The 25,169-nt window shown below is 44.3% G+C and overlaps 1 protein-coding gene across 15 annotated transcripts in view; it reads right to left on the bottom strand.

The window, feature by feature from the left end:
• CFLAR (CASP8 and FADD like apoptosis regulator) overlaps window positions 1-25,169 on the bottom strand; it is a 42,581-nt gene that overhangs the window by 6,584 nt on the left and 10,828 nt on the right. For 8 of the 15 annotated variants that reach the window (XR_011428344.1, XR_011428345.1, XR_011428348.1 and 5 more), the window contains exons 2-9: window positions 21,893-22,304; window positions 19,746-19,851; window positions 18,061-18,196; window positions 17,095-17,186; window positions 14,099-14,156; window positions 11,359-11,405; window positions 10,762-10,843; window positions 906-1,416 (exon numbers count right to left, since the gene is read on the bottom strand). Coding sequence is in view for 10 of the 15 variants with exons in the window: in XM_070241514.1 (XP_070097615.1) it covers window positions 906-1,416; window positions 10,762-10,843; window positions 11,359-11,405; window positions 14,099-14,156; window positions 17,095-17,186; window positions 18,061-18,196; window positions 19,746-19,851; window positions 21,893-22,254 (1,394 nt within the window). In the remaining 5 variants the exon portion in view is untranslated. Of the gene's footprint in view, window positions 1-905; window positions 1,417-10,761; window positions 10,844-11,358; window positions 11,406-14,098; window positions 14,157-14,890; window positions 14,991-16,303; window positions 17,187-18,060; window positions 18,197-19,745; window positions 19,852-21,892; window positions 22,305-25,169 lie in introns of those variants that run through there. The other 7 variants (XR_011428347.1, XM_014732319.3, XM_070241516.1 and 4 more) reach the window with 4 other exon arrangements.

Here is a 25,169-nt window from a genome sequence, read left to right as displayed (position 1 = left end):
AAACCTGCAGACCTGAACAGTCAGGCACCATTTTTCACCTATCAAACTGTCAAGACTGGGGGAAATAAAAGAGCAGGCAGTGCTGGTGAGAACCATCTTCAGGGATGCAGGCATTCCTGTACCAAGCTGGAGTAACTGTCTGAGAGCACCATCCAGTAAGATGCATCCAGGGTTTTAAAAATGCATGTTGCTTAACACGATAATTCCACTTCTGGGAATTTTTCCCAAGGAAACAATTATGGATAAACACAAATACAAAGAGACAGAACACTTTATTTTTGCAAAAGCAAAGCACTGCCCAACGACTAAAGACTGGTCAAGCAAAGGATGCTGTGGCCCTTTTATGGGCTTCTCTGCAGACATTAAAATGATGCTGTAGAAATGTGACTACAGACACGTAACAATGTTATCTGATAAATTACAAACTAAAAGCAGGTTACAAAGTAATGGGGGATGATGGTTCCATTTTGGCTTACCAAGCATATTTGTATATGATTGTGTGGGGATCCAAAAAAGATAGGGAAGACGATACACCAGGATTTGGTTAACAGAGGTTGGTTCTCCTAAGAAGGATTACAACTGCTTATTACGTTCTGCTTTCAGCATCTATATTTCCTGGTATGTTTCAATAAGGAGGAGAGTATTGCTTTTGTAATAAGAAAAAAACCAATCAAAAATGTCTTCGTTTTGAAGAAAAATATCCAAACTACAAGTTGACTAGTGAGTGACCTCCTGAAGCAGGAAGCATTCATAACTGTGCAGGGTCTATATCTTACTCCTGAGGAACCCAACAGGGAATGAAAACTCATCCCTCCTCCCTGGAGAAGGGTGCAGAGGGAGCCTCCATCGTGGCAGCAGGAGAACAAATAAGTGGTCCAGGGCTCGGCCCGGCCGGGGTGGCTCACCTCTCTTGCCACAGTTTCTGGGAGAGGCACTGCAGGTACACCGACGGGGAGCTGGTGGGCCGCTCCAGCAGGGACACGTTGGCTCGGCACAGGCTCCAGAGGAAGTCAGCCTCTCGGTGAAGCGTGCAGGGCTCAGGTGGTCTTGCCCTGGACTCCACATGGTTCACCACTGGCCCGTCCACCTCCAGGACACTGCTGTCCTCCAGCTGGCTCTCTGACACCACATAATTCTGAATAAAAAAGAGCTTTGGCTTCCCTAACAGAGAAGGGCATGAATCTGCCATGAACATCCTCCTGATCTGGTCCAAGGGGAACCCTGAGTGCGTCGGATCCACGCCAAAAACGCTCTGGGAGTCCCCTCGGCTCACCAGGACACACACGAAGCTGTCGTAGTCTTGGTGCTGGGGCATGCAGGCAACTTTCTTAAGATTCTGCCTTATATCGTCCACGCTCAGATACAAGAAAGACTGGACTTCATAGCCCAGGGAGGTGAAGGTGTCCCGAAGAATCCCTGGGAAAAAACCACACTGAGTAAGAAAAGCTCCAACGGCCCAGGGTAGCAATCCTAAGATGTTCTGATCTCCACCACTGATCTGTTCCTGCTTTTGTCATATTCTGAGGCTCTGAAGGACCCGAGAACAGGGGGGAAGGGCTCGAATCAACCTGCAACAGGAAAAGTGTGACTTGTACATGCTGGATTCCCAGATACTGTCTGTCCCCTGTCACACCACTTTGCGTTCCTGAGGCCACCATCACATCTGGCCATAGATACAGGCTGAGCCCACTTCTAGTTCAGTCCAACCAAGAGGGGAACAAAACCCTTTCTCTTCAACCACAACAAAGCTGGGGATTGTTCAGAAGGCTCTTTCTTAAAATAACACATGAATACATAGGAATGGAGGCATTTGCAGAGCACAGACCCAGACCTGGATCCAAATGGCTGCAGAAAGGGTGGCGCAGGTCATGAGTTCCCTCACATCCACCAGCTGTGGGCTGAGACGGAGGTCCCTGGATCTATGCTGGGACCATTTCCAGACTCCCCAGTTCCTCTCATGACCTGCTTCCCAGTCTACCTCTGACTGAGCAGTGGGGTCCTGGACCAAGATTCCCCTCTGTGCCCCCAAAGATTCTCCTCCTAGTTTCCAGGACTCCTGGATTGACTTTGCCTCAAGAAGCAGTGTAAGGCAGTGGAAAAAGTAGACTTCCTGTCAGACAAGCCTACCTCCTAATGCTGACCTTACCACACCCATGGCTGCATGACCTTAAGGAAGTGGGTGTCCCTAGCTTTAAAGGGAAGTGATGATCCCCACTCTCTGAGAATGCTCCTGGTACTCAATAAAAATTAGTTCCTAGTCCCTTTTAAAAATCTTTTTGTCTGTCTTCTAGAAGTTTCTATGGCCTAAGAACCCTAGAAACCCTACCCAGTCCACTTCTTTCTCATTTGCTCAGTTTTCCTTCACTGGAGGAATAAACACAGAATTGTTTTATCTTCTGATAGGAAAGAGAGACATCTTTCTCTTCCTCATTCAAAAATTCCACATCCTTTTGAGCCATCCACTAAGTTTCTGTTCCCTGTCTGCGGGATGCCTCCAGTTCCTAGTTCATTGGGGGCAGAAAAACTGTTGTCCTAAGCCCAGAGGCTAAACACACATCTCCTGATTCAGGCTATCACCCAAACAATCAGCCCACTTCTCTGGATTTTTCCCCATGTCTCATGGCTGTGTACCCACCCCACCTCCTCCCCTGGGGTGTGGTTCCAGAAGTCTCCCACTGCATTCACCACAAACCAAACAACACAGTCGTACTTAGAACAGGTATAGCTTCCACTACAGAACAAAAGGGCCCCATCTCATACCAGTTTCGGCATCGAAAAAAGGGATCAGGGAGGTAAATAACTGAAGGTACCACATAACTGTCGACTACAAATTCTCAATCCTCTACAGTATGTGGGAACAAGATGAAGTCTGCATGGGCACACATAATTCAGAAACTCAGCTTCAACCAATAGTTTCGGCCTTCTCGCCCTGCAAACTTTACCGACCTCTAATAAACTATAAAAGTGAAAGTAAGCAATCGCAATTTCTTTCCTGGCTCCTTCGCAGGAAATAGGGAAAAGGGAAAAGGTAGAAAAAGAAACAGCCTCGGGTACATAAAAAGCTGGAACAACCAGCCACTGGACGAGTAAGAGCTGGTCTGAGTGCTCTCAGTTTAACTGACCCGCCCATGAGGAGCATCAGTGCACATTCACACAGGGCCACGCAGAAGACCTGGGTTTAACTGGGGCCCCACATCCCACCGGAGGCAACGGGTTTAATAGGTCAATGAATTCTTCGACACTCCTCCCTTAAAAAGATAGAGTGTAACCCCTCCCCTTAAACGTGACCACACTCAGAAACCCATTCCTAATGAATGGAATGAGGCAGAAGGGCTGCCACGTGACTTGCAAAGCTAGATGACAAAAAGGAGACAGCTTCCTTGTGGCTCCTTCTCTCTTTGGAAGAGCTCACTCGGGGAAGCCAGCTGCCATGTCGTGAGAACACGCAGGCAGTCCCGTGGGAGGCCCACAGGAAGGAGAACTAAGGCCTTGCACCACCTTCCCAGCCACGTGAGGCAGCCCCGGCAGCCTGTGGACGACCACAGCTGACGTCTGACCACATGTCTGGAGACACGGGGCCAGAACAGCCCAGCTGAGCCACTCCTCAATTCCTGGCCCACAGAAACAGTGAGAGAGAGAAATACATTCGCATTGCTGTCTGAAGCCACTAAATTTTGGAGGGATTTATACATATTATTAGATAATTATTCACCATGTAAGTCTAGAAGAGGGAATGATAATCACAACGACTTAAGACTGTAGTTAGGCTGCTTACTTTTCTCCTCTGCCTGACCCACAGGGAAGGGTGGAAACACTGCATGACATACCACGTGTCAGTGAAGAGATAAAGGAGGTGCCGATCTCCTCGAAATCCTATGATAAATAAGGATTCCCCGGGAAATGATACACAGGTTGCTGCTGACCTCGTAAATAACTTGCCTGTCCTCACAGGCTTGCAGTGCAATAGAAAAGGCGCAGCAGCACTGCCCCTGGCCATCAGCTCTAGGGCCACAGGAAGGCCTTGGTCCCCAGGACGGCGCTCAGGCTGAAATCCAGGACTGCACAACGAGAGAGCCCGGACTCGGACTCCAGTCTCACCACTACTGTGTGATTCCAAACTCGCTTTCAGGACTCACGGTCTCTAATCATGGAGTGTTCTCTCCTGAAGGGGGCAGAGGCAGCCAGGGACACCTGACTCAAAGCTCTCCTTGAATTGTTATGGCAGCCTGGTTCACTTCCCTCAAGACCCTCTCTTCAACTGACAGATTTCCTCCCTTATCGAAGTCCTTGGAAGAAAGCCACGGTCTCCCTTTCCATGCTGATATGATACGCAAGGGTCTGACGGAACAAAGCTGTCCTGTCCCGTCTAGCGCTTTCCGTGACCTGGGCTTCCTGAGGTTCCGGCTGAAGCAGCGCTGCCACACAGCAGCGGGCAGCCACTGTGTGGTGCCGAGCCACAAAAGAACCACAAGATCTGAGTGGAAGTCCTGGCTCTCCACCTGCTTGCTGGGTCTGACCTCGCCTGGCCCTGCAAGAGAACTAACTCACACACGCTGAGGGGCTTAAGAAGGGGATGGGAATGTGAGGTCTGGGGCAGGAAGTCCTTACCTAACAGAACAGGAGAAAAAAGGCTAAAGCTGGAGGTGAAGCCAAAAACCATACAGGCCCCCAATGCCAAGAAGAACACCAAATCTGGATGGGCCCCAGACCAAGATGGAGCAGCCCTTAAATATCCCTCTGGCAACACAGTCACTCAAGAGACGCAGCCTGAAGTCATCGCAGCTGACATTGCCCATTAATACCCATCCTTCCTCTATCAGATGGTGAGGGCTGATGCTAGCTGGCATCTGCAACTTTCTCTCTTGGACATGCAAGAACTTGGATACAGCCTCACCTAATTTATAGGGTCACAGGGGCAGTGACAGTGTGACTTTGAACAAGTTATAGCCGCCTTAATTTATTCATCTATAAAATGGGGTGAATACTAATGCCTATCCCATATTCTTCAAAAGGCAGCGGTGAGATCCAAAGAATGGGATTTCTGTAAAGATGCTTTGCAAACTGTGAGTGCTTATTCAAATATAAGATATTAATTTTAAATAAAATAAAGCCAGCCATTTCAAACCACGAATAACAGAGCCTGCGGTGCGTCTCTCAGGGAGCCTACCATTTCAGAAGCCAGAGGGGGGCCTCTGGAGCCTAAACTAAAATGGGCTCAGAGCGGTCAGAGTGTGCATCCCATACGTCACAGAAACTTCCTTGTCCTTTCCCGCAAATAAAGGAAGAAGAACTTGGGTGATGAGTTTGGAAAACGCAACTTCAACGAATTGCTAAAGTCCCACTTCTCCTCCTGCCCACCCTGGAAACTCCCACTCCTGACTTGCCATCTCTCTCTGAACTGTTCTTTAGAAATCAACCTCCTGAAACGAGGAGGGTCTCCCTCAGTTAGGACAGGGGTGATAGTGAAGGGCTGGGGTCAGCTCTACCCACAGGTTTGGGGACTGTCAAGATGAAACCCCCAAACTAAATGCAATAAAAGGTCCTGACCTCATTCATTTAGAATCTGTTTTGATCTAAAACGAACGTACATTTATCTTGACACTATCTGTGAAAGGGGGTCCATTAAATAAACATATGGACTGAACACGAAGGAGGGAAGGCTTCATCGGTCTGTTCGCAATCACTGAGCACCCTTAATAAGCCCAGCTCTAATTACTATAAAGCACATGGGTGGACCCCAAGCTCCGCAGGATAATCTTAATGGTGAGGGGAGTTTCCGAGGAAATCCAGTCAGAGAAGGAAAGATGAGCGCAGTTGAGACACCTGGCGATGAGATTATCAGAAAGGTCTAATTTAAGCTCAGGCCCGAAAACACAGGGCAAAAAAAGGCCCCCGGGTGGGGAGATGATGAGAAGCAAAAACAGAGAGAAGAATGAGTGAGCGTGGAGCGGGGCAGCGGGGCCTCGTATAAATCCAACTTTTCATTTGTTCAGACAGACCAACTAAGGGGGGTTTGCTGGACAACCCATATATATGCTAAATTATAAACTACTGTTTAAATGTCTTCTTTTTGAGCACAAATGATTACTAGTAATGCATGCTGGACTAGCTCTTCTTAAGAGAAAATAATATCAGTAATAAACAGGTGAACTGCATATCAATCAAGAGAGGCTTCTGGGGTATCTGAGGCAGCCTGGGAGTACTTTGCTCTTCCACATATCCACAGCTCCTTATCCTCAATTCCAAAGCCCTTGAAGCTCCAAAAACCTTAAGTTCTTTCCCCCAATTCATTTTGTGGCAAAGCCTTTCCTGAACTGATGAGAGGCTATTTATAGTCTTTACCTATCCCAGGTAGCGTGCACATCCATTCATTTCGGGGTGCTGCTCTAGACCCCACCGGAGTGTTCTATAAATTACCGCATATGCACCATGTCATCTTTCTGAAATACAAGGGTCTCCAATAAGGGATTGCGGACCTATCACTCTTATTTAGACCCTAGATTTATGCTCTCTGTGAAAAAGGGTTGGCCACGTAGCACAGCCTGTGGGGGACCCTGAGTTAAAGGAAATTTCACTAGTGATGCTAGGTTCCCAAATGAATGGCTGCTGAGTCCCAGAGGATAAAAATGCCCAGGAAAAAAGGTGCCCTCCACAGACTTCCTGGTCTTGTGCCCCAGGAGGATGTCATCTTTAACAGACATTGATCCCAGGAGAGCAAGGAGGGGACGTTCTGCTTCCCCAGCACTGAAGCTGATAGGTAGCATGTGGCCACTGCTCCATCTGACGAGGCCTCCACCTACCACCTTGGATGTCACTCACTACTTGTCATCACAGCTCAGGAGCTGTGACCACAGTGGGCACTCTGACTCTGTGCTGATATTTTCCTACAAACGTTAGTACAGGAAAATGCTAATGATTTCAGTTGCTGCCCATTCCATTACGGGAAAGAGGGGGAAAGAGGCCAGTAACCCTGAGGAGTAGCCGAGCTCGGGGCAGCATGGCCCACAAAGCGTCTCCACTCTCTGCTCTGGCTTTCACGACTTCTGTGGCTCTGCTGGAAGAGAAGTTTATTTATGCAAGATTTATGAGGGAAATGTGCAGCATCTGCTAGAAAAATCCAAGTCTTAGCCTGGCTAAGAGTACAGAAAAATCTTCAAACTTTTCAGAAAGAGCAAGGGAGAAAAGAGAGGAATGAACACTTCCTCTCAAAATCTGCAAACATCATCTTTTATTCAGAAGCCTACAAAACCAGCTAGAGCTGTCTGTGACGTGAGACTTCCGTTTCCCCATTCCTCACGGGATCAAATGTCCAGCGCTACTTCAGGGCAAGCGAATCAGTGCCGAGCACAGGCCTAGCTTTGCTGGGTTTCTGACACAGACGACACAATACCAAAGACTTATTTTTTAATTCTACCCATCTGAGATAATTAGCCCCAAATCCTTAAGCTTCTATGTCTGCTCCAAGAAGAGGTTACTGACTCGAACAAGCCACCAAAAAATAAGCTTATCTTTGTTCACAATGCGGCTCTGAGACCAGACTCCACCTTGTTGTCTCCACACTTGCTCACACAGGGCCGAGCGTGGTGTTCGCACAATGGAGGTGTTCAGGAAACATTTATGGGATAAAGGAACAGTAAATGTGTAAGTGTCTGGGGGACTTGCATACTCTTTGGATAAAAGTCTCATTTTTTTGAGGACGGGAGAAGAGAGGTATACAAGTCTGATACATTCTATAGATACAAAAGAATGTTCTGAGAAACCCCGAGACCACAGAGCTTATTCCTCACACGTTCCCCCAACAAACATTTATGGAGCTCCTCTGTGCCAGGCACTGCTCCAGCTACTGAAGACACGCTGTCAAGAGACGGGCAAGCTCCCCGGGAAACTACATTATAGCAACAGAGCTTTCAAACCCTGCTCTATCAGTTACCAGAGAAGTTAGGAAAGGAGTTCACTGGCTCTGCCGGCCCACCCTGAAAATGAGGATAACAGTACCTATCCTTCAATATTACTTATGAAGATTAAGTGAGAATCCATGTAAAGGAATTAGCAAACTACCTGGCACATGGTAGATTTGAGTAAATTCTACCCTCTGATCACTACCATGCCCAAGTTAGTCCTAACATATTACCGTCAGCTTCTTTCAGAGCCCTGTTCAGTCGTCAATAATGTTTATCACCAAACTCCTGCCCTCCTCCCAAATGTTCAGCATGAAGCAAATGACAGAGTTATCTAGGCAAGAGTCAGAAGAAACCCCGCATAATCACCCGTGATGGAGCTAAGGTGGAAACAAGAAATGCAGAGTGCTGCCTGGAACGCAGACCACCCGTCAACCAAAGCGGGAGTCCAGGCCTGGAGTCCCCAGGGAAAAATCGCCAGGAGGGGAGTTGGAAAATGAAGAGCTGGGGGCCTGGAGAGAGTGTGAGAAGAGGCAACTGTCTTCCACTTCATTTTAATTAACACCCTCCTGCCAGCCTGAGTCTCAGCTGGGCGTATGAATGGATTCAGGACCCCTGAGCTGAGAAAAATCACAACAAGATGGGAGTAAAAGTGTGTTGACCTGCTTCTTACCTGTCAATCGGCCACCTGAGTGGCCTCAAGCCTAGTTATTTGCTTTGTTCCCAGAGGCCGGGAGGGCTTGAGTCAAGGAAGCTGTATGAACACACCTCAGGCCAATACCTGCTCGCACCTCAGGCCCCAGGCTCCACTTCCAATTCCACCCTCCTGTCGATCTTTCTCTGGTCAGGTCTTGCCACTCCCTGCCCTCCCTCGCCCTGACTTTTGTACTCAATCCTCTTTCTCCACCAAACCCATTCATAATGACGACTGGTAGGAGTGGCCTGTCCAGCTTTCCACCTGGGTATTTCCCTGGAACTTACCCCCTCTCTGGGGTTAGCCCCTCCGTTCCAGTTACTCCCAGCCTGTAGGGAGCTGCCCATGTCTCCTGAGCCCAGCACAGGCCACAGGCCCCCAGTTCTCTCGTCCGTCACCCGTCTGGGATCAGACTCCACAGGCCAAGCACAAAGTCATGGCAAGTTCTAGCTTAGTGGTCTGCAACTAAAATTAAACAAAGTGGGAAAATGATGTTAGCTGGCATTTCTATGTGCTTATGGTGTGCCAGGCACTGCTCTAAGCCCTTCACAGGTACAAACTCCCTCACTCCTCCCACCCTTCCTACAAGGTACATCCTGTTATTTACCAATTTTACAGAAGAGAAACTGAGCCATAGAGAGGCTAGGAAAACTGCCCACGGCTACAAGCTAGGACATAGCAGGACCATGATCCAAACACACGCAGTCATATTCCAGGGCCCAACTCTCACCATGCTCCTTTAATGCAGAAAAATACAAACATGCACTCCCGCCCTGCCCATGAGGCCCACGACTTGGCGAGGGAAGCAACACAGATCCTGGGCTTTAGCCACAAATTCACGGCAGGTCAAGGCTTTAACTTTACAATTCTCTCCATACAACAGACATACACCCTGCACCAAAGGCAGCTGGGAACTGTCTGCTGGTGAATGAAGCAGAACTGACTGCAACCGGAAGTAGAGGACAATTGTACAATCTATTTTAAAGCAGGAAGTTACTCACTGAGAAAACATTTCCTCATTTTCATATAGGTACTAATGGCTAAAAAAAGAAAGAACACATCTATAGCTGAGGAGATAGCAGCTCTCACAATTAACCAAAAATAGGACATGAGAAGGTGAGATCATAGCTGAAATCCTGGGAAATACAGTCTAGCATTTGCTAACTTGACCTTCTCTCACATCTTCTTCTCATAAAACTCACCATGGTAACATTTTAAGTGAGCCTAAAAGATGTTCCGGCTCATTCTAAGAGAACACTGAGAAGCTGGAAAACAGTGGAAATATAATCAATCCTTTCAAAGAAGAGATAAATAATTGAACATAATGTTACTCCACTTATCTAGATTCTTCTCATTCCGTTTTGATGCATCACCAGTGACTGACTCAGTTTGAGTCAGACATCCAACAACAATTGAGCAAAAGAATTGATTCAGATCCAGACAACGGTGACACACAGGTACCCAGGCCCACAGCCAAAGTACAGGGTGGCAGAACTAAGGGACACGTTGCCTCTGAGTGAGTACACATTTATATTTTTAATATTCCCCGGAAAAGCTTCCAAAGTTTATCCAGGGGAAATGGTGGGGATCTGATAACACTGAAGCCAGAAAGCCTTCCATTTTAAGGCCTGTGGATCCCAGGACCCCTCCCTGCCACAGCATCCAGCACAGAAAGGCAAGACTAAAGCTCCTCAACTTCCACAAATTATGCCTCGGTGCCAGAGACAATGCTGTGTGTTCCCTGAGTCCCCTTTCCTTTTCCTCCTGACACACAGCCAGACTAAGTTCCCTGTCCACTGCAGTTAGGTGGGGCCACACAAGTGAGATCTGACCAATGGAATGTGGGTGGTGATGATGTATCACTTCCACAACTGGCCTCTAAAATCTCTTGAGATCTTCCATGCACTTCCTTCACCCACCAGCCAGATACAGAGGCTCTAGGGGAAAACTCCAGGCCTCAGATGACAAAGCCACATGGCACAAAGCGCCCCCAAGACCAACCCACACTAGACTGTGACGTGAGTGGGAAACTACCCTTTGTGTGTGAAACTACAGGTGTGGGCAGTGGTCGGTCACAGCAGCTAGTATTGGTCACTCTGATGAAGACAGCTTGCCTGTGTCGTGATCTCATTGCAGGGGCATCAGTCAACCTGCGGCTTCCACACCTACCCGTGTCATTGCCGATGCAGTCAATTATCAGGCAGATTCCTAGAGGCTTGCTCTGCATCTTGTATCTCTGTTCTGGTATGTGCTGGGAAGGAAAGGAGGGATTGTTAAAGACCCTGGACACTGCTGACACCACAAGGTCCCACTTATCTTCCACCTTTTCTTTCGGATTTCCTTAAACATCACTTTGGTAGGTCAGTGAATCAAACAAACTGTCTGAAGTCATCACAGCTGACATTTCCCATTAATATCAAATTTGTCCTCTCTTCGGATAATGCGCTTAAGACAAACAAACTACTTCAGTTTTTATTTAATTTTAATGAAAACTGCAGTCTCTTTATACGTGTCTTAGCTTTGCAGGATAAAAATAATTTTTTCTTATCAGCTGAGAAGAAAAGTGCCACTTTGGAATCATTCCGCGTTCACTAATGCAACGCACTTTAACCAGGTTCCCCTCGAGAAGGGTTCTCAGGGAACAGTGCGCTCAGCATCCTGCTGTCACAAACAATTCGTAATGGACAGATATTCTCAACGAAGTCAGTGTTCTCCACAGATACTGTGCATACAACACAAGAACAAATCAGCTCATTGATTTTGTACCTGAGGCAAAAATGCTCCTGATTCCTGAACAGATGTCTTCACTGGTTCTGTGGGATGAAAGAGAAATTATTTACAAAGCTGAAAGAGAACTAGGCCCACCTCTATGCTGGCTGAGTTTATATCACAACTGTTCACGTCTTCCCCCTACTGACTCTTCTTTCCTCAGCTATATTCAGCCCCAAGGTTCCAACCTCACACTGAAAATCCCAACTGATAAGAAAACACAAGTCCCCATGCTAAGCAGGGGTTATGCAGAAAAACCGCTTAAAGGGCAAGTGAAAGAAGGCTCTCCCTTGTCCTTCTCCAGGTGAGGACTAGGTGAGCCTTTAGCCTGATAGGAGAAGCTCACAACCTCACCACCGAACAATATCAACAGCTTTCCTGCACGTGCTGAAACTGGACAAGGCCTAAAGGAGACAGCCTGACAGCCCGCAGAGGAGAGAAAGGGAAAGAGAAAGCGTGGGTTCCCCACTGACAGACAGATGGCCACGTCTTCTTAGTCCAGGGATACTGGGAGATCATAAAATAAAATGTCAACAGCAAGATAGGGGACAGAGAGCTCAGCAAATATAGATGAGCCGAAAGCAAATTTTGTTAGATAAAAATGACTTTATTGGCCCTGAGAGGTGGAGAAACCACCAGTTCTAAAGCCATAAAGGGCTGGCTCAAGCCCTAGCACCATTGCTGACACACTCTGTGATCTTGGCAAATTTCTTCCTAAAGTCTCAGGGTTTTCTTTTATTAATCTCTAGGATGAACATACCAATATCTACTTTATGACTGCTGCAAAAATGAGAAATAATGTCTAAAGACAGGGAAAGAAAATGCCAGTAGTGGCAAGGTGTGGGGTAAATGAGCACTTTCAAAGGCTAATGCCATATAAGTCGAAACAGTCTTTTTAAAGGAGAACTAGCAATACCCTTTAAACCAATATTCTGCTTCTAGAAGTTTATCCTAAGGAAATAATGGAGCAAGTGTGCAAAGATGTCAACTATGAATGATGGTTTATAACGGCCCCAAACTAGAAAGAACCTAGGAGTCTACCAACGTAAACTGGCTAAATAAATTACAGTAAGGATAATGGAATATTATGCAATGTTAAAAGGATCAGAGAGATCTTTACGTATTTGACGTGAAAAGATATGCAGGATATATTAAGTGAAAAACGGATTACTGAATAAAATGTGTAATATGGATCCAACGTACTTAAAAATACGTATTTGTGCACATACACTTACACATGTATACGCTAAAAAGTAAGAGTCTAGAGGTATATAAATCAAACCTTAGCAGTGGCTGTGTCTGCTACTCGGAATTAAGAGGATATTCACTTTATCTTTTGTATTTTAGCAGTCATGGATTGGCAGAGTAAACACGCATACAAAGTAATCTACATAACATGCCTATCTCAGTTTAATGCACGTAGAGCTTAGTAAATTGTAGTAACCATCATCACCGCCATCACCGTCATTCAGCTGAAATCTATTTGGAAGTCCCAATTAATATGGAAACTTGGTTTGATTATTTTAAATTTCTATCAGGTTAAGGCCAAGTTATCAGAATGCTTTTTTCTTTTATCAGCAAATAAACCATGTCCGGGCAAAAGCAGGTACCCAGCTCTCCTAAGGATCACCAGGGGGTCGGGAGCCTCTTCACCTCACCTGTGTAACTACAGTCAAGGATAAACCTGCCATCACAGAGCGTGGCAGAAAGCACACCGATTGTTTTAAATTCCTATCCACGTCTACCAGGTTTCCTATTTTTCCCTTTAAACAGCTTTCAGAATGCTAATTCTTACCACCTCACCAGTGTCTTAAGAAACATGCTGTCACTACAGGAATTAATTCGCTTCTCAAGAGCTTTTGCTGGACAGTGGAATTTTAGGCAGAGAACAGGAGGCATGAGCTATGCCACCTCGCTAATTTGGGCAAAAATGCTTCTCAGTTTCCAGGTGCACGCGGACGGCACGTGGGCTGAGTCAGAAGATTCTGGCAAAGGGCCTGCCACACAAAGGCGGCTTCCATCAGGCCACCGCCGTACTCACAACAGGCGCAGTCCCCACGGCACGCGGGACGAGGCCAAGCTCCTCAGGTAAGACTGAGCCCTCCTTATCCACCTCCAGGTCTGGAGCACAGCCATCCCCACCGCAGAGCGAGACTGAGTCCCAGCCCTCACTTCAAGGAGGACTCAAGACAAGCAAAAGAAATACACTCTTAAAAACGATGAGATCAAGTGCCGATGTTTTAAAAGAGATGAGAGACAGCGTATGGGTTGAAATTACTGGTTTTTTATTATACTTTTTTTCTTTCTTTTTAGGGGAGGGAGAACCTCATCTGTAGCGTATCTAGATTCATTAAACGAGCTAGAAAACAAGACTGCATAACCTTTCTTCATCCAGCTGCTGGATATTTGGCTTCATGTGGCTCATTTTCATGGCTAGATTAATGTTCAACTTGGCCTGGTTATAATTCCACTTCAGATATAAATGTCACATCTCTTAAAAAATACAGCCAAGGTGATGAAGCTGACAGAGTAAGAGGTGTTTACATTCAAATAAGCTAATTCAATAGACAACCAGAAAAGCCAATGAACACATTTTAAGGAGTTTAATTGCTTTATATTTTGAGAGCTTAATTAGAATATGTAGATAAAGGAAACGGCCAACTCTAAAAATGCAATATTTCATACTTGAATTATCAAGCATCTATAAAGAACGAATATAAAGAAAAGTTGGTCTTACTTTGAGTGTCAAGTTGTTCCACAATGAGTCTCTGTTCCTTACTTCTCCCATTCTGGAGCTTCAAATATAAAGAATAAGGTCACACTCCTGTGAGTTTTTCGGAGGCACATCATATCACACCTCTTTAAATATCTCAACAGAATTCTTACCCAGGAAAAAACAAAAATATCACATTCACAGTTCAATTATCTAAAGAATAGCAAGAGCCATTAACTCCATAAATCCCATACTCTGCAGCCAAAGAACAAGGCAACTCTTCTTTTTAAAAAACAATACGATGAGCATGTAAACATGTTAAACTAGCAGGTGAGAACGTTTCAGAACAGCTCTACAAAATCAGACGGTATGCTACAGGAGAGCTGCTGTCATGGCTCCGAGTTAGAACAAGCTGAGGGAACACGCGAGTGACATGCAACCTGGTCCTCCAACACAGAGGCACGTGCGCTGCGGCCGAGTGAGCGTGCTAGCCGCACACCTGGCTGTGCATCCCAACTGTGCCACTTACTAGCTATTAAGCTTCAGCAAGTTATTTAACCTCTATATGTCAATTTCTTTATCTTCAAAATGAGGGTAACAATAGTACCTACCTTCAAAATTTTTGGTAAAGATTAAATGTCCACAAAGCACTCATACAGTGCCCAGCACATGGAAGTGCTTACTGAACATCCAGTTACTGTTTCCCTGTAATTGTCTAACTAGACACAAGCCACAAGTGGGCTTGGTTCTGGACGATCGGCTACCACCTCTGAGGGCTAGAGTGGGATTAATCAGAGAATGAAAGATTGAACCAACCCTTCTCAGAAGACAGGTCCTGTGTAAGGTACACATACCACACACTGTCAACCATCTGATACGCTCAGCTTTCAAATGACAGTTCTCCTCTGAAGCTATCCTAGCCAAAAGAGAGAAGTACACTATTCATTAAGCTGTGTCTGTAGCTAAGGCTGAGTGTCTAAATTAAAGAAAAACATATAAGTTGCTTTTATTATTAATAAACAGTGACTTAGCCAGAGGCTGATGGTATTAAATAGATTTGGAACCCCACATGGGTGTGCATTCATTTTTACAAACTATTAAAAGATATATAACATCAAATCAAAGCTAGATTCAAAAAGGATTATATTGTAGTCATACAACTTTTTCATTTTATGTTAATATCATGTGTCATTCAATGCCACTGTAATTTTTAAAGTACTTTTGCAGCCTGGTATGTAACATCCAGGTATTCAGCTCCTAAATCTTCTGAGAAATTCACTAAATTCATATACCACAGTGCCTGTGTACTAAAGGAATGAATGATCAGGTTTACAGAGGAACACAGCAAATTTAAGGAGAAATTTATACACAGAGCACGTGGGTTCCCAATAGGCTACATAGACAGTGAATACAATTATTATTTGTATTACTATTGCATGAAAACTATTAACAAAATAGAAAGACAGTAGTAAAATATGGCAGGCTTTTAACTAAGAATGACAACGTCATTTATGTTAGATAGACAATAGCAGAGAAAGCTCAGAAAATCTGGATCTGAATTCTAAATCAGTTTTGTCTCATGATTTGGTATCACAGAGATTCAGAAGGACAACAGAAAGTATACTTGATTCTTGAAAAAATGACCGATATATCTATGACATGACTAGTATGTAGTTTATTAAACACACCATGGTGTAGAGAAAGGAGCACGGACAGGGCCCAGTTCTGGCAGTAGTCAGAGGTGGGTAATCACCTAATACTCTCCAGGCCTAACTTTCCTTATTTGTTCAGTGAGGGGGTTGGACAGTACAACCCTTAATATCCATTTTAGCTCTGAAGTTCTCTCTCTCAATGGTATCCTTACAGCTCATATTCTCCATGAAACTATTTATATTACAGGAGTAGTTAATGTTTTCATCATGTACTTATATGAAAGTGTTTATAATTTAACCATGAAATTACACTCTGGTCTAAGTCCTCACTACAAATGCCACATATTTTTTTATGGGGATGAGGATGAGACCATACTAAGATTAACTTCTCAAGATAAAAATTAACCAAAAGAACAATTCTGATGATACCTTGGCACCATCTACTAACACAACAATCAGAAATGACTATGTGATATTTATGTTCACCAATCAATCACTCAATAACATCACTCAATAACAAAAACCTCTTGCTGAAATTGCTAGAATAAGCTCAATAAAAAGCAAATGCACAGAGAAGTAAATACAAGGATATTTATTTTGAAGCATGATTTGTAGTAACAAAAGATTTGAAACAATCTATATGTATATACACAAGTGCTAAATACGTTGTATTATATTGTATATATCTAGAAAATGGGACCACGTTCAACCATTAAAAACAATGGTTAAACAGAGGCAGTCCCACGTGATTCATATGGAACAATTCTCAAGAATCCTCCCATCAGGACAACAGTGCTAGCATGCTATCATTCGTACAAAAGATAAAAATGAAATATGATATGTACATGTGCTATCTCTGGATGGTTGGGGAAAAAAATGGTTAACAACAGCTGCCTCTGGGGAAAGGAACTGGAGGAAATATACTTTAAAAATTATTTCAGTACATTTTGAATTTTTTATCCATGGGCACATCCTACATATTTTTATTTAAAAAGCTAAATTTTCAAAGGAACAAATGAACAACGAAAAAAATGTTCAACTGAATATGTAGGGACACAAACAAACACACATAGGCAAAAGACTGGGAGGGAATAAACCAAGATAGCACCAATGGCTGTCTTTAGGTAGTAGGATAAACGTGATTTATTTTCCTTCCTTTATATTTCCCTGTATTTTCCAAATTATGTCAACAAACACATAGTAGCTTTGTAATCACAAGAAATTATACATATTTTTAAACAAATCACATTTCTGTCACAATTTTTTTTCAGATATTGAATAAAGTACATGCTGTGAGAATCTGTATATTTTTATCAAAGTTCTGAAACTGTTTCATGCCGGGATTCCACACATTTGCTCCAGACTCACCCTTAAGTTATATGAAGGATCCTTAAGACTTAAGTTTGGAAGAGATGCCTGGAGAGCATTTACATAACTTGTTCCCGTTCCTGGAGCTATAGCTGGAAGAGAGGTACCGAGTTAAGATTTACAATCATTATCAAGAGAATCCTCAACAACGGCTCAATCCACAGTCAATGATCATCTTTCAAAATACCCTAGACTTTCCAGTCACCTCACTGAATTCAGAATATCAGATGACTCTTCCACCAACGTCATTAAGAACGGACTAAAAATGCTAGTCTTGCTCTTGATCTTTTATCAGTCATTTAGGAGGGAAGGGGGGTTGTCTGTAGACCACTGGGTATCGTTACGCCCCTCAGGCTGTGACTGTATGGTGGCAATGGACTGCTAGCAGAGCTCACGCTGAGGCTGAGTCTAAAAGACAATGGGGGAGGGTGGCGTGAGAGAGAAGGCCAATGGGGGTCTGGTCCCCTTTAAGGACGGCGGCAGGGGGGTTATCAGCAGAAAAGGCGCCCATTCCATGAGGAGGTTTTGTGAAACTCAGGACACATGCAGGGCAGCTATGGGATCCCAGGGACAGGATACCACCCAGGGTTGGACGGTGGTCAGGCCCAACACTGGAGCAAGGCAGCAGGGCTCAGCAGACACTCAAAGGCCCTGAACGTCCACAGCGCCACCGGCCTGTGCAGAAAATGGGGCTGCAGACTTTCCTGAAGACCGGAATGGTAAGAACTGCTGGTGGCATTTTGATGAGAGCTGAGACTCCCTGGTCACGGGCGTAGGGTGATGAAGTCTGCAGATCTGGGATATGAAGTTTATAAAAGGAAACGATCTCCAGCTACAGGCTAGTGGGGGCTGTGGACATTCAGGTTCGGTTCCATCTGCCCGTCCATAAAGTGAATCTTTACCAACCAAACCTACTATGCCCAGGGTACTTTCTCTTGGCCACTGAGAGGCCAAAATTCTGCTTACCAGACTGCCTGTATTTCTGGATTTTTGTCTTCAGGTCTATTCTGTGGATGTTCTTTAGGCATTTTTCTAATAAATCCAACTGATCTGGAGCAAGCAGATTTAGTTTCTCCAATTCAATCACAAGATCCAAGAAACTCTAAGAGAGCCACCAACAAGAAACAAATGTTAGTAGAGCTGATTATTAAGCCCCAAATGCAAACCTCAGGCCATGTGATTTACAACAGCAAGAAAATGTGACAACAAGAACCCCTTCTATGACCTTCCATGACCTTAAACCAGACTGTTTATACTCCCTCCAAGGCCAAGAGCAAATTACACTCCTGGATTTCACTCAGCAAAGAGGTGGTGCTAAGTCTTTTGGAGGCCAACCTCTACCTAGGTTCGGGATAGACACAAGGGCCATTCAGTGTCATCGAGGAGTACTGAGAGAGAGCAGGGCTAAAAACGAAACCCTCCCAAGTGTGTTCTCTTCCAGAAAGCCAGGTTAGAGTTATACTGAGAAACTCTGGGGGTTTCCTGTAAAAGGAAGAGAGAAGGTAGCTGGGGAAGTTTTTATTAGAAAAATCCCAATGATACAGTTTTGAAGTTCCTAATACATTTTAATCAATACTGGACATTCCAACTCCTTCTGACTCAGGGGGTATAAGGTGGCAAAATCACAAGGTTTGGGCATTTTGCTACTCATTTACCCCAGACCACAGAGATTGTGAAAGAACTATATTTCAGAAACAGGCACTGCTTTCGGTTTTATTTCCCTTCTGTTTAACATATTTACTGAAGTGCTCTCTTTATTTTTAAAAATAACAATCATAATTAAATCCATATAAATGATTGGGAGATAAGTTGATTAGGGGACACCAAACAAGGAGTTCTATTTTTTCATTTTCCTTCCCATTTTTCATTTGAGGGTGGGAGCATACAGTCACCCTATATTCCCAGATTTCAGAAACTACAATCATTAAGAAACATGGAGAAATTCTAAGGCAATGATTCAGAGTCCTCAGAGGCAGGTCCTTCAAGGATATATTGTCATAGTACATGACCTGAGCTCTCCTTGGCTTGTCCTTAATGCAGCAGGACCATATAGAGCCAGGTGGAATTTAAATATTTTTCCAGCAATCACAACATCCCAGAGATCTTCACCCCTACCTAGTTCTCAACCCCAAATCTCTTCTTTTCCCATTCCGTAGATATATTAGTCACAAGGACCTTCCGCGACCCCATCTCCACATGCAGTCTAATGACTCCACAGTGACCTGGAGCTGGCTGAGGAGAGAGATGCAGGTGGAGCAGGGTGAGAGAGGACTAGCATGTCCCACCTGTTTCTACTCAGCATAAGCAGATGGGACTTCCTGATGCCCCCAAATGATCTGTCAACCCAGGGAGAGAAACTGATGGATAACGCAAGCCTATGAAGTTTACACAAATAAAAGATAAAATACAAGGATGAAAGAAACATTCAAGGCCACATCAGAAGACATCACCCTATTTCCTCTCAATTCATAAACCAATTCTCTTCCCATCAATGTTACTATGAAAAAACCCATCCTCTTCTCACTTTCCACCTTCACCCCAGCGTTGGCCTCCTGCCCCAGTTGCCCACTTCCGTCTCTGCACCCCGTGGAGAGCATCCACCAGCTTCTCACAGGCTCTTGGGAACATGAACCAAGAAAAAGAAAACTCACCTTGTCCTTGGCTATCTTGCTTCGGCCCATATAATCCCTCATGAGGAAAATTAATGAGGACACATCAGATTTATCCAAATCCTCCCCAATCTCCGTCATCAGCACCCTGTAAACCAGAGAAGTTTCTTTAGTAAATTCAGATTCCAGTGCTATGAGAATACCAAGAGCCTACACTTTCTCTACACCAATAACTCGTGAAAAGACTAGTTCTTGCCCTCATTGGAATGTAGCCCCCATAAAACTGAAAGCCTAGATCACCCCAGGAAGAGGTCTCAAGGGAACTCAAGAAGGAAATTTACCCTGTCCCCAGTTTTCACCAGGAGATGGTACCTCTCCTTCCATCTAGCTGCTCTGAAAACAACTCAGAGAATAAAAACTTCCCTAAAGAATCCCCTAGCTTGCCCAGAAGTGATGATCAATAAGTGAAGGACCTAAATGACTAAGATGAAAGACAGAAATAGAATCCAAGGTGATCTTGCCCTTTCTGTTTAACAAACTCCCAGGTGGTGCTGAGGCTGCTGATCCAGGGACCATACTTTGAGTTGCAAGATTCTAAAGCCAAGTAATACCCAGGATGTCCTGGCCCACTCCCGAACTCAAAGGGCAAAAGATCTCCAGATCCTGGGGACTGTGACCCTAGATGTCTTGGTCTAGAAGGCCCCTCCTGACTCAGTCACCTCTGCTCCAGCTGGAGCTACCATCATGCTTCTCTGGGGCTCCCGGGACACCCCATGGTTAGCATTATTACCTTGCCATTGTCATCACTGCGTAGGAGGTCGTTTCCCCAGTTAGACTCTCAGATTCCCGAGGATGGAAGGGTCTTCGTTGATTTTACTCTAGCAGTTACCAAACACTGGGCATGTGTCGACCCACAACAAAGCCCACTGAACAGCTGAACCAACAAATCTAGCCCTTCCCCTCCCACGGCCCGGCCTCTCGCCCAGAGACCCTGAAGAACTGCCTGCACTCACAAGAGCAAGGAAACAGCAGGCGGAGTGCCTCGCCTAGTCACTGAAACTCCGCCAGGGCCTCCCAACAAGTTTTAAGAACATTACTGACATCATCTGGTGGTTGGAGAGGGGAAGATGATCGAGTACAACGACGACATTATTATAAACCCTTGCATTTGTAGAGTGCTTCACAGTTTTAAAGAGGACTTCACATGCCAGGTTATCACAACTGATCCTCACCAACAGACTTGTGAAATCAAGTATTATTATTCTTAGCCTTACAAGTAGGAAAACAAAGGCCCCTCCAACGTTAGCGGCTGGCTCAGCCCACACGGACTGTAACTGATAGTTCTGAGGCTGGAAACAGAACTTCAGACCTCAAGTCTCAGACGCACTCCAAGGCCCACACTGCTTTCAACTCTCTTTAATATGGTTTTTAATAACACACATCATCTCCAAATATAAATTATCGACACCACTAATGGCCGGTGGTCTGGAGAAAAAGGAATTGCTAATTTAAGGTTACAAGTTCTCTTCCTTTCCCAGAAACACAGCCTGTTCAGTGGTTTCCATGCTCTTTTGAGCCGCCAACACAGTACTGTGTGAACAAGAGCAAGGAACGTCTTAAGGCTGTCTGAACTAAAAGGGCCTGGGGTAGTTAAGTGAAGAGATGTTCCAGCTAGGCTCCCAGAGCCTCTGGGAGCAGGGACCTCACAGGAACTCAGACAGAGCCCACCCCACTAACTGCTCAGCAGAGGAAAGATTCAGGAGGGATCAAAGAGTTCTATGAAGACTAGGAAGCTCACTGTCAGACTTGTTATTTTCTTTCTCATAGCAGAAAGTACCAGGGGTCTGACATCACAGAAAATCAAGCTAGCAGAAGTCACTGCGGATGTCACAGTCAGAGGCTGTGCAAGAACGACAAGCTCTTAGTCATTGCCCTCTCTCTCTCACTCTGCGTAAGGCAAACACATCCCATCTACTTTCATTATGGTCTTCTACCCAATTACTTTAATTAGCAAACACATTCTAAGAATTCAAGGAGTTCAAAGGAATGAAGTAACATCATATGGCAGATCACTGCGTAGAGAAAATGATGAGGCTGCTCTTCTTCCTGTCCTAGTTTCTATCGTCCAGAAGTCTAGACCACCTCTCTCCCTCCCGCCAGTCCAGCCTTGGGAAGGGCTGATGAATTACCTATAGTCCGATACAAGCCGAGGGTGCCTGCGCAGGTGTGCCTCTACTGCCGTTTTGTCCATCTTCAAGATGCGCTTGAGCAAGTCAAACCGCCTCACTCTGTAGAGCAGCTCAGCCAAGCCCCCAGAAGACAGGTTTCCTCTCTCTCTTAAAATATCCAGAAGATCCCTGACGTTAAGTGGAGCCACATCTGCAGCAACGTCCCGGCACAAAAATAGAAGCATCTCCTTCTCGTCTTCATCAAGTGCCTCTTCAACCTGATGGATGACCTCAGCAGACATCCTGAACAGCGTCTCTCCAAGGAACGGCAGCAGGAAAAAGCCAGTCCCGTCAACAGAAGGCCTTGAGGCTACTGACTTCATTTCTGATAGCTTTCTTCATTTCTTTCAGAATCCTTTCCAATGGGAGAGTTCTGTGGTTAAAAGGGAATTTTTAAAAATCCTCTTATCAAAGTATCTTATGCCTAAAATTCAAAGGTTCTTTCCTCCTTGCTGGTCTCTCCAACCTAGCAGATCAAACTCATATTGTTAAGTCTCCAAAAAGGGATCCTCAGTAGACAAAGCAACAGGTCCAAATAACAAGAGACAAAGAAGATAACCTACTTTTAATGAAAATAAAACCAGAAGAAAATTATTCCAAAAAATCCCACACGCTTCATCAAAATTTACAGAATGGAAAATATAGTCGGGGGAAACCAGGGGTTTATGACTCAGTGCCAACAAATGACCCCGGTGGGTGGAAGAAGAAAACTCCCAATGACTAAGCCACCGAACAAATGAAAGACACTGCTGTCACAGTGGTCAGCTCCACTTTAGGGAACTCTCCCAGGTAGGCCTGAACAAACATGGGTCTTGACAAAAGCGACCCTCTGCAGGGTTTCAAAAATGATGGGAGAAAAGAGGTTCTGTCCCTACCCCACCCCTTTTACCAGCTGTTCTCCTATTTTGAAACCCCTCGTTCACACCTATAAGCAGACCCTCTGCTGCCATCCTCCCAAACTCGCAGGTCTTTTCACAGCTTCACCATGAACCCTCACCGGACCTGCTGCCACAGCCCAACGAGGTCTCGTCAAGTTCTGACACCTCTTCAGACCAGGAGCTCTGACTCTCAACACACTGCTGCAGTGCCCCGCCTATGGCTAGAGCTCCTGATAGCATCAGTGGAAGGAAGGCAGTGGAACAAAGATGTGGGAAAAGATCCCGCTCATGGGGCGGGGGGGTTTGGGTGGGAGTGGTGGGGCGGTCATGCCATGGGGGCATTCTTAATTTCTTTCATTGGAACTCAACCTATTTTCTTTCAAAATTTAAGTTGCAAATGGCGATCACCGTCTACTCTGAAGTTTCATGGCTATGTTTTACGTTAAGTTCTTGTGTTGTGAGAGAGTATCTTGTCTATTTCTATCACAAAACATTTCAGGTTAAAAGCTAATCTTAGCAAAAAATAATGGGAAACACAACCCAAATGCAAGTTGCTAACTGTTGCTACATATTTGTGAATAAATATATTTATATTTTTATCTAGCTATATTTAGTGAAAGGAACACTGAACTATTTTATTGATTTATATACAATCTCAGTGCACAAAAGATTTGAGGCATCTAACAATAAAAACACCTAAGTAGAAAAAAAAATTTTATATGAGAAGGTGAAAAAATTAGGTTAGAAAATCAAAATGGGGTGGAGGGATAGAGAATACAATGCAAATATGCAGGCTAGGAAGGCCTAAAGTGACTTTAGTAGACTGTGAATTTGTCCCTGAGCTTTCTGGCAGTCAAAGCAAAAAGGGATATATGGGAAGTTAAATAGTTCTTGCTGTTAAAGAAAAGAATTATTTAATTTCTCTTTTTCTTAGAGAAAGCACAATTTTTCTACAGTTCCAGAGTTTCCAAACAAAGAAAATATTAACAAGTACTTTAGTGTCTGAAAGTAACAAAATTACATTTATTTTAAATATTATTTTTTAGAAATTTAAAATATTCTATTTTAAAATAGACCATTCATTCATACCTTTCACACTGGCCTTCCCACAACCAGTCTAAACAGTTAAGCTCTTACTAAAAATTGACATTTTACCTATTTATACTTGTTAATAAGTATTGATGTGTCTATGCCAATCCCAGGCTCATTCATCCAAATTCACTTAAATATGGCCATTTGTGAATAACTGGAAAAGTGAAATTTATTAAATGATTGCTCAATGAAAGTAGAAAAACTGGTACTCAGACTGCTTTATTTTTTTAATCTGAAAGCTGAATAATAATTTTACATGTTCCAGAAAGCCCAAACCTATACTCCACTCACAGGCTAAGAGCACTTTAACCCAACCACTAGTTTCCATGAAAGGTCAAGTTCTTTGTCTGTTCACTAAAAGTGACAATTTTCTTAGTAGCTGTTATTATAAATTAATCTATAGAATATTTATACACACTAGAATGTATAAAATAAATAAGGGATCATTAAACACACAAGAGTAAGAAATGAGGTCTTATCCAAATTCACCAGACATATCTGAAAAAGAACTAAACAGAACTACTAGAAACGAAATTTTCAATTTCCTATTTTTAAAAATGGTAATCTAACTTTTGGAATTCATAATTATCAATGATATAACAATGCCAGCAAGAGCTAACAAATTAGGTAATCGTTTTAAAAAACACTATCTGCTCAGTTCATTTCCTCCAACGATTATACCCAAGACTGCTTTCTGCCAGTCATGCGCAGTGAGCCACAGAACTGACATGTTGTCCTCCCCTCTGTAGTAATCAAGTACAGTCTGGCAGCAAAATCCAAACTACTCAGTGGTAGCATCTGGCACAGTCAGAGAAAATATCAAAAGGAAAACTACAGCTCCCGTGCTAAGCCAGGCCACCACATGCAGCAAAATTCCAGTGTGTCTATGTTGGGGTGGTGTTGGGGCAACTAACTGTGGCTAGAGGCAATAAGCACTTGAGAAAGGGGTGCACAGAGGGGAGAGGCAGAGTTAGGGTCCAAATAATCACTACTGTCTTGGAGTTTCTCTTAAATCCAAACCAAGAAATTAACAAAAGATACTCTGAGACTAGGGAAGCCCACCCAGTCTCCAGGGGCAAAGTCAAAACGACCCCCTAAGGCCACCTTCACAACCGAGGGCACATGCGACTCATTCTGCTGGAGGTGAGCTCGTGCTTAAAAATAACCATGCACAAAAATCAAAACACCCTGACAGAAGACAAAGCAAAGAAAACTCACGTCCTAGGAAGCTACATCTGAAAGAGCTGAAAATAGCTATCTTAAAACGT

Source organism: Equus caballus, chromosome 18, assembly GCF_041296265.1.
Source record: "Equus caballus isolate H_3958 breed thoroughbred chromosome 18, TB-T2T, whole genome shotgun sequence".
Lineage (NCBI taxonomy): Eukaryota > Metazoa > Chordata > Mammalia > Perissodactyla > Equidae > Equus > Equus caballus.
This window is presented reverse-complemented; position numbering and strand designations above follow the sequence as displayed.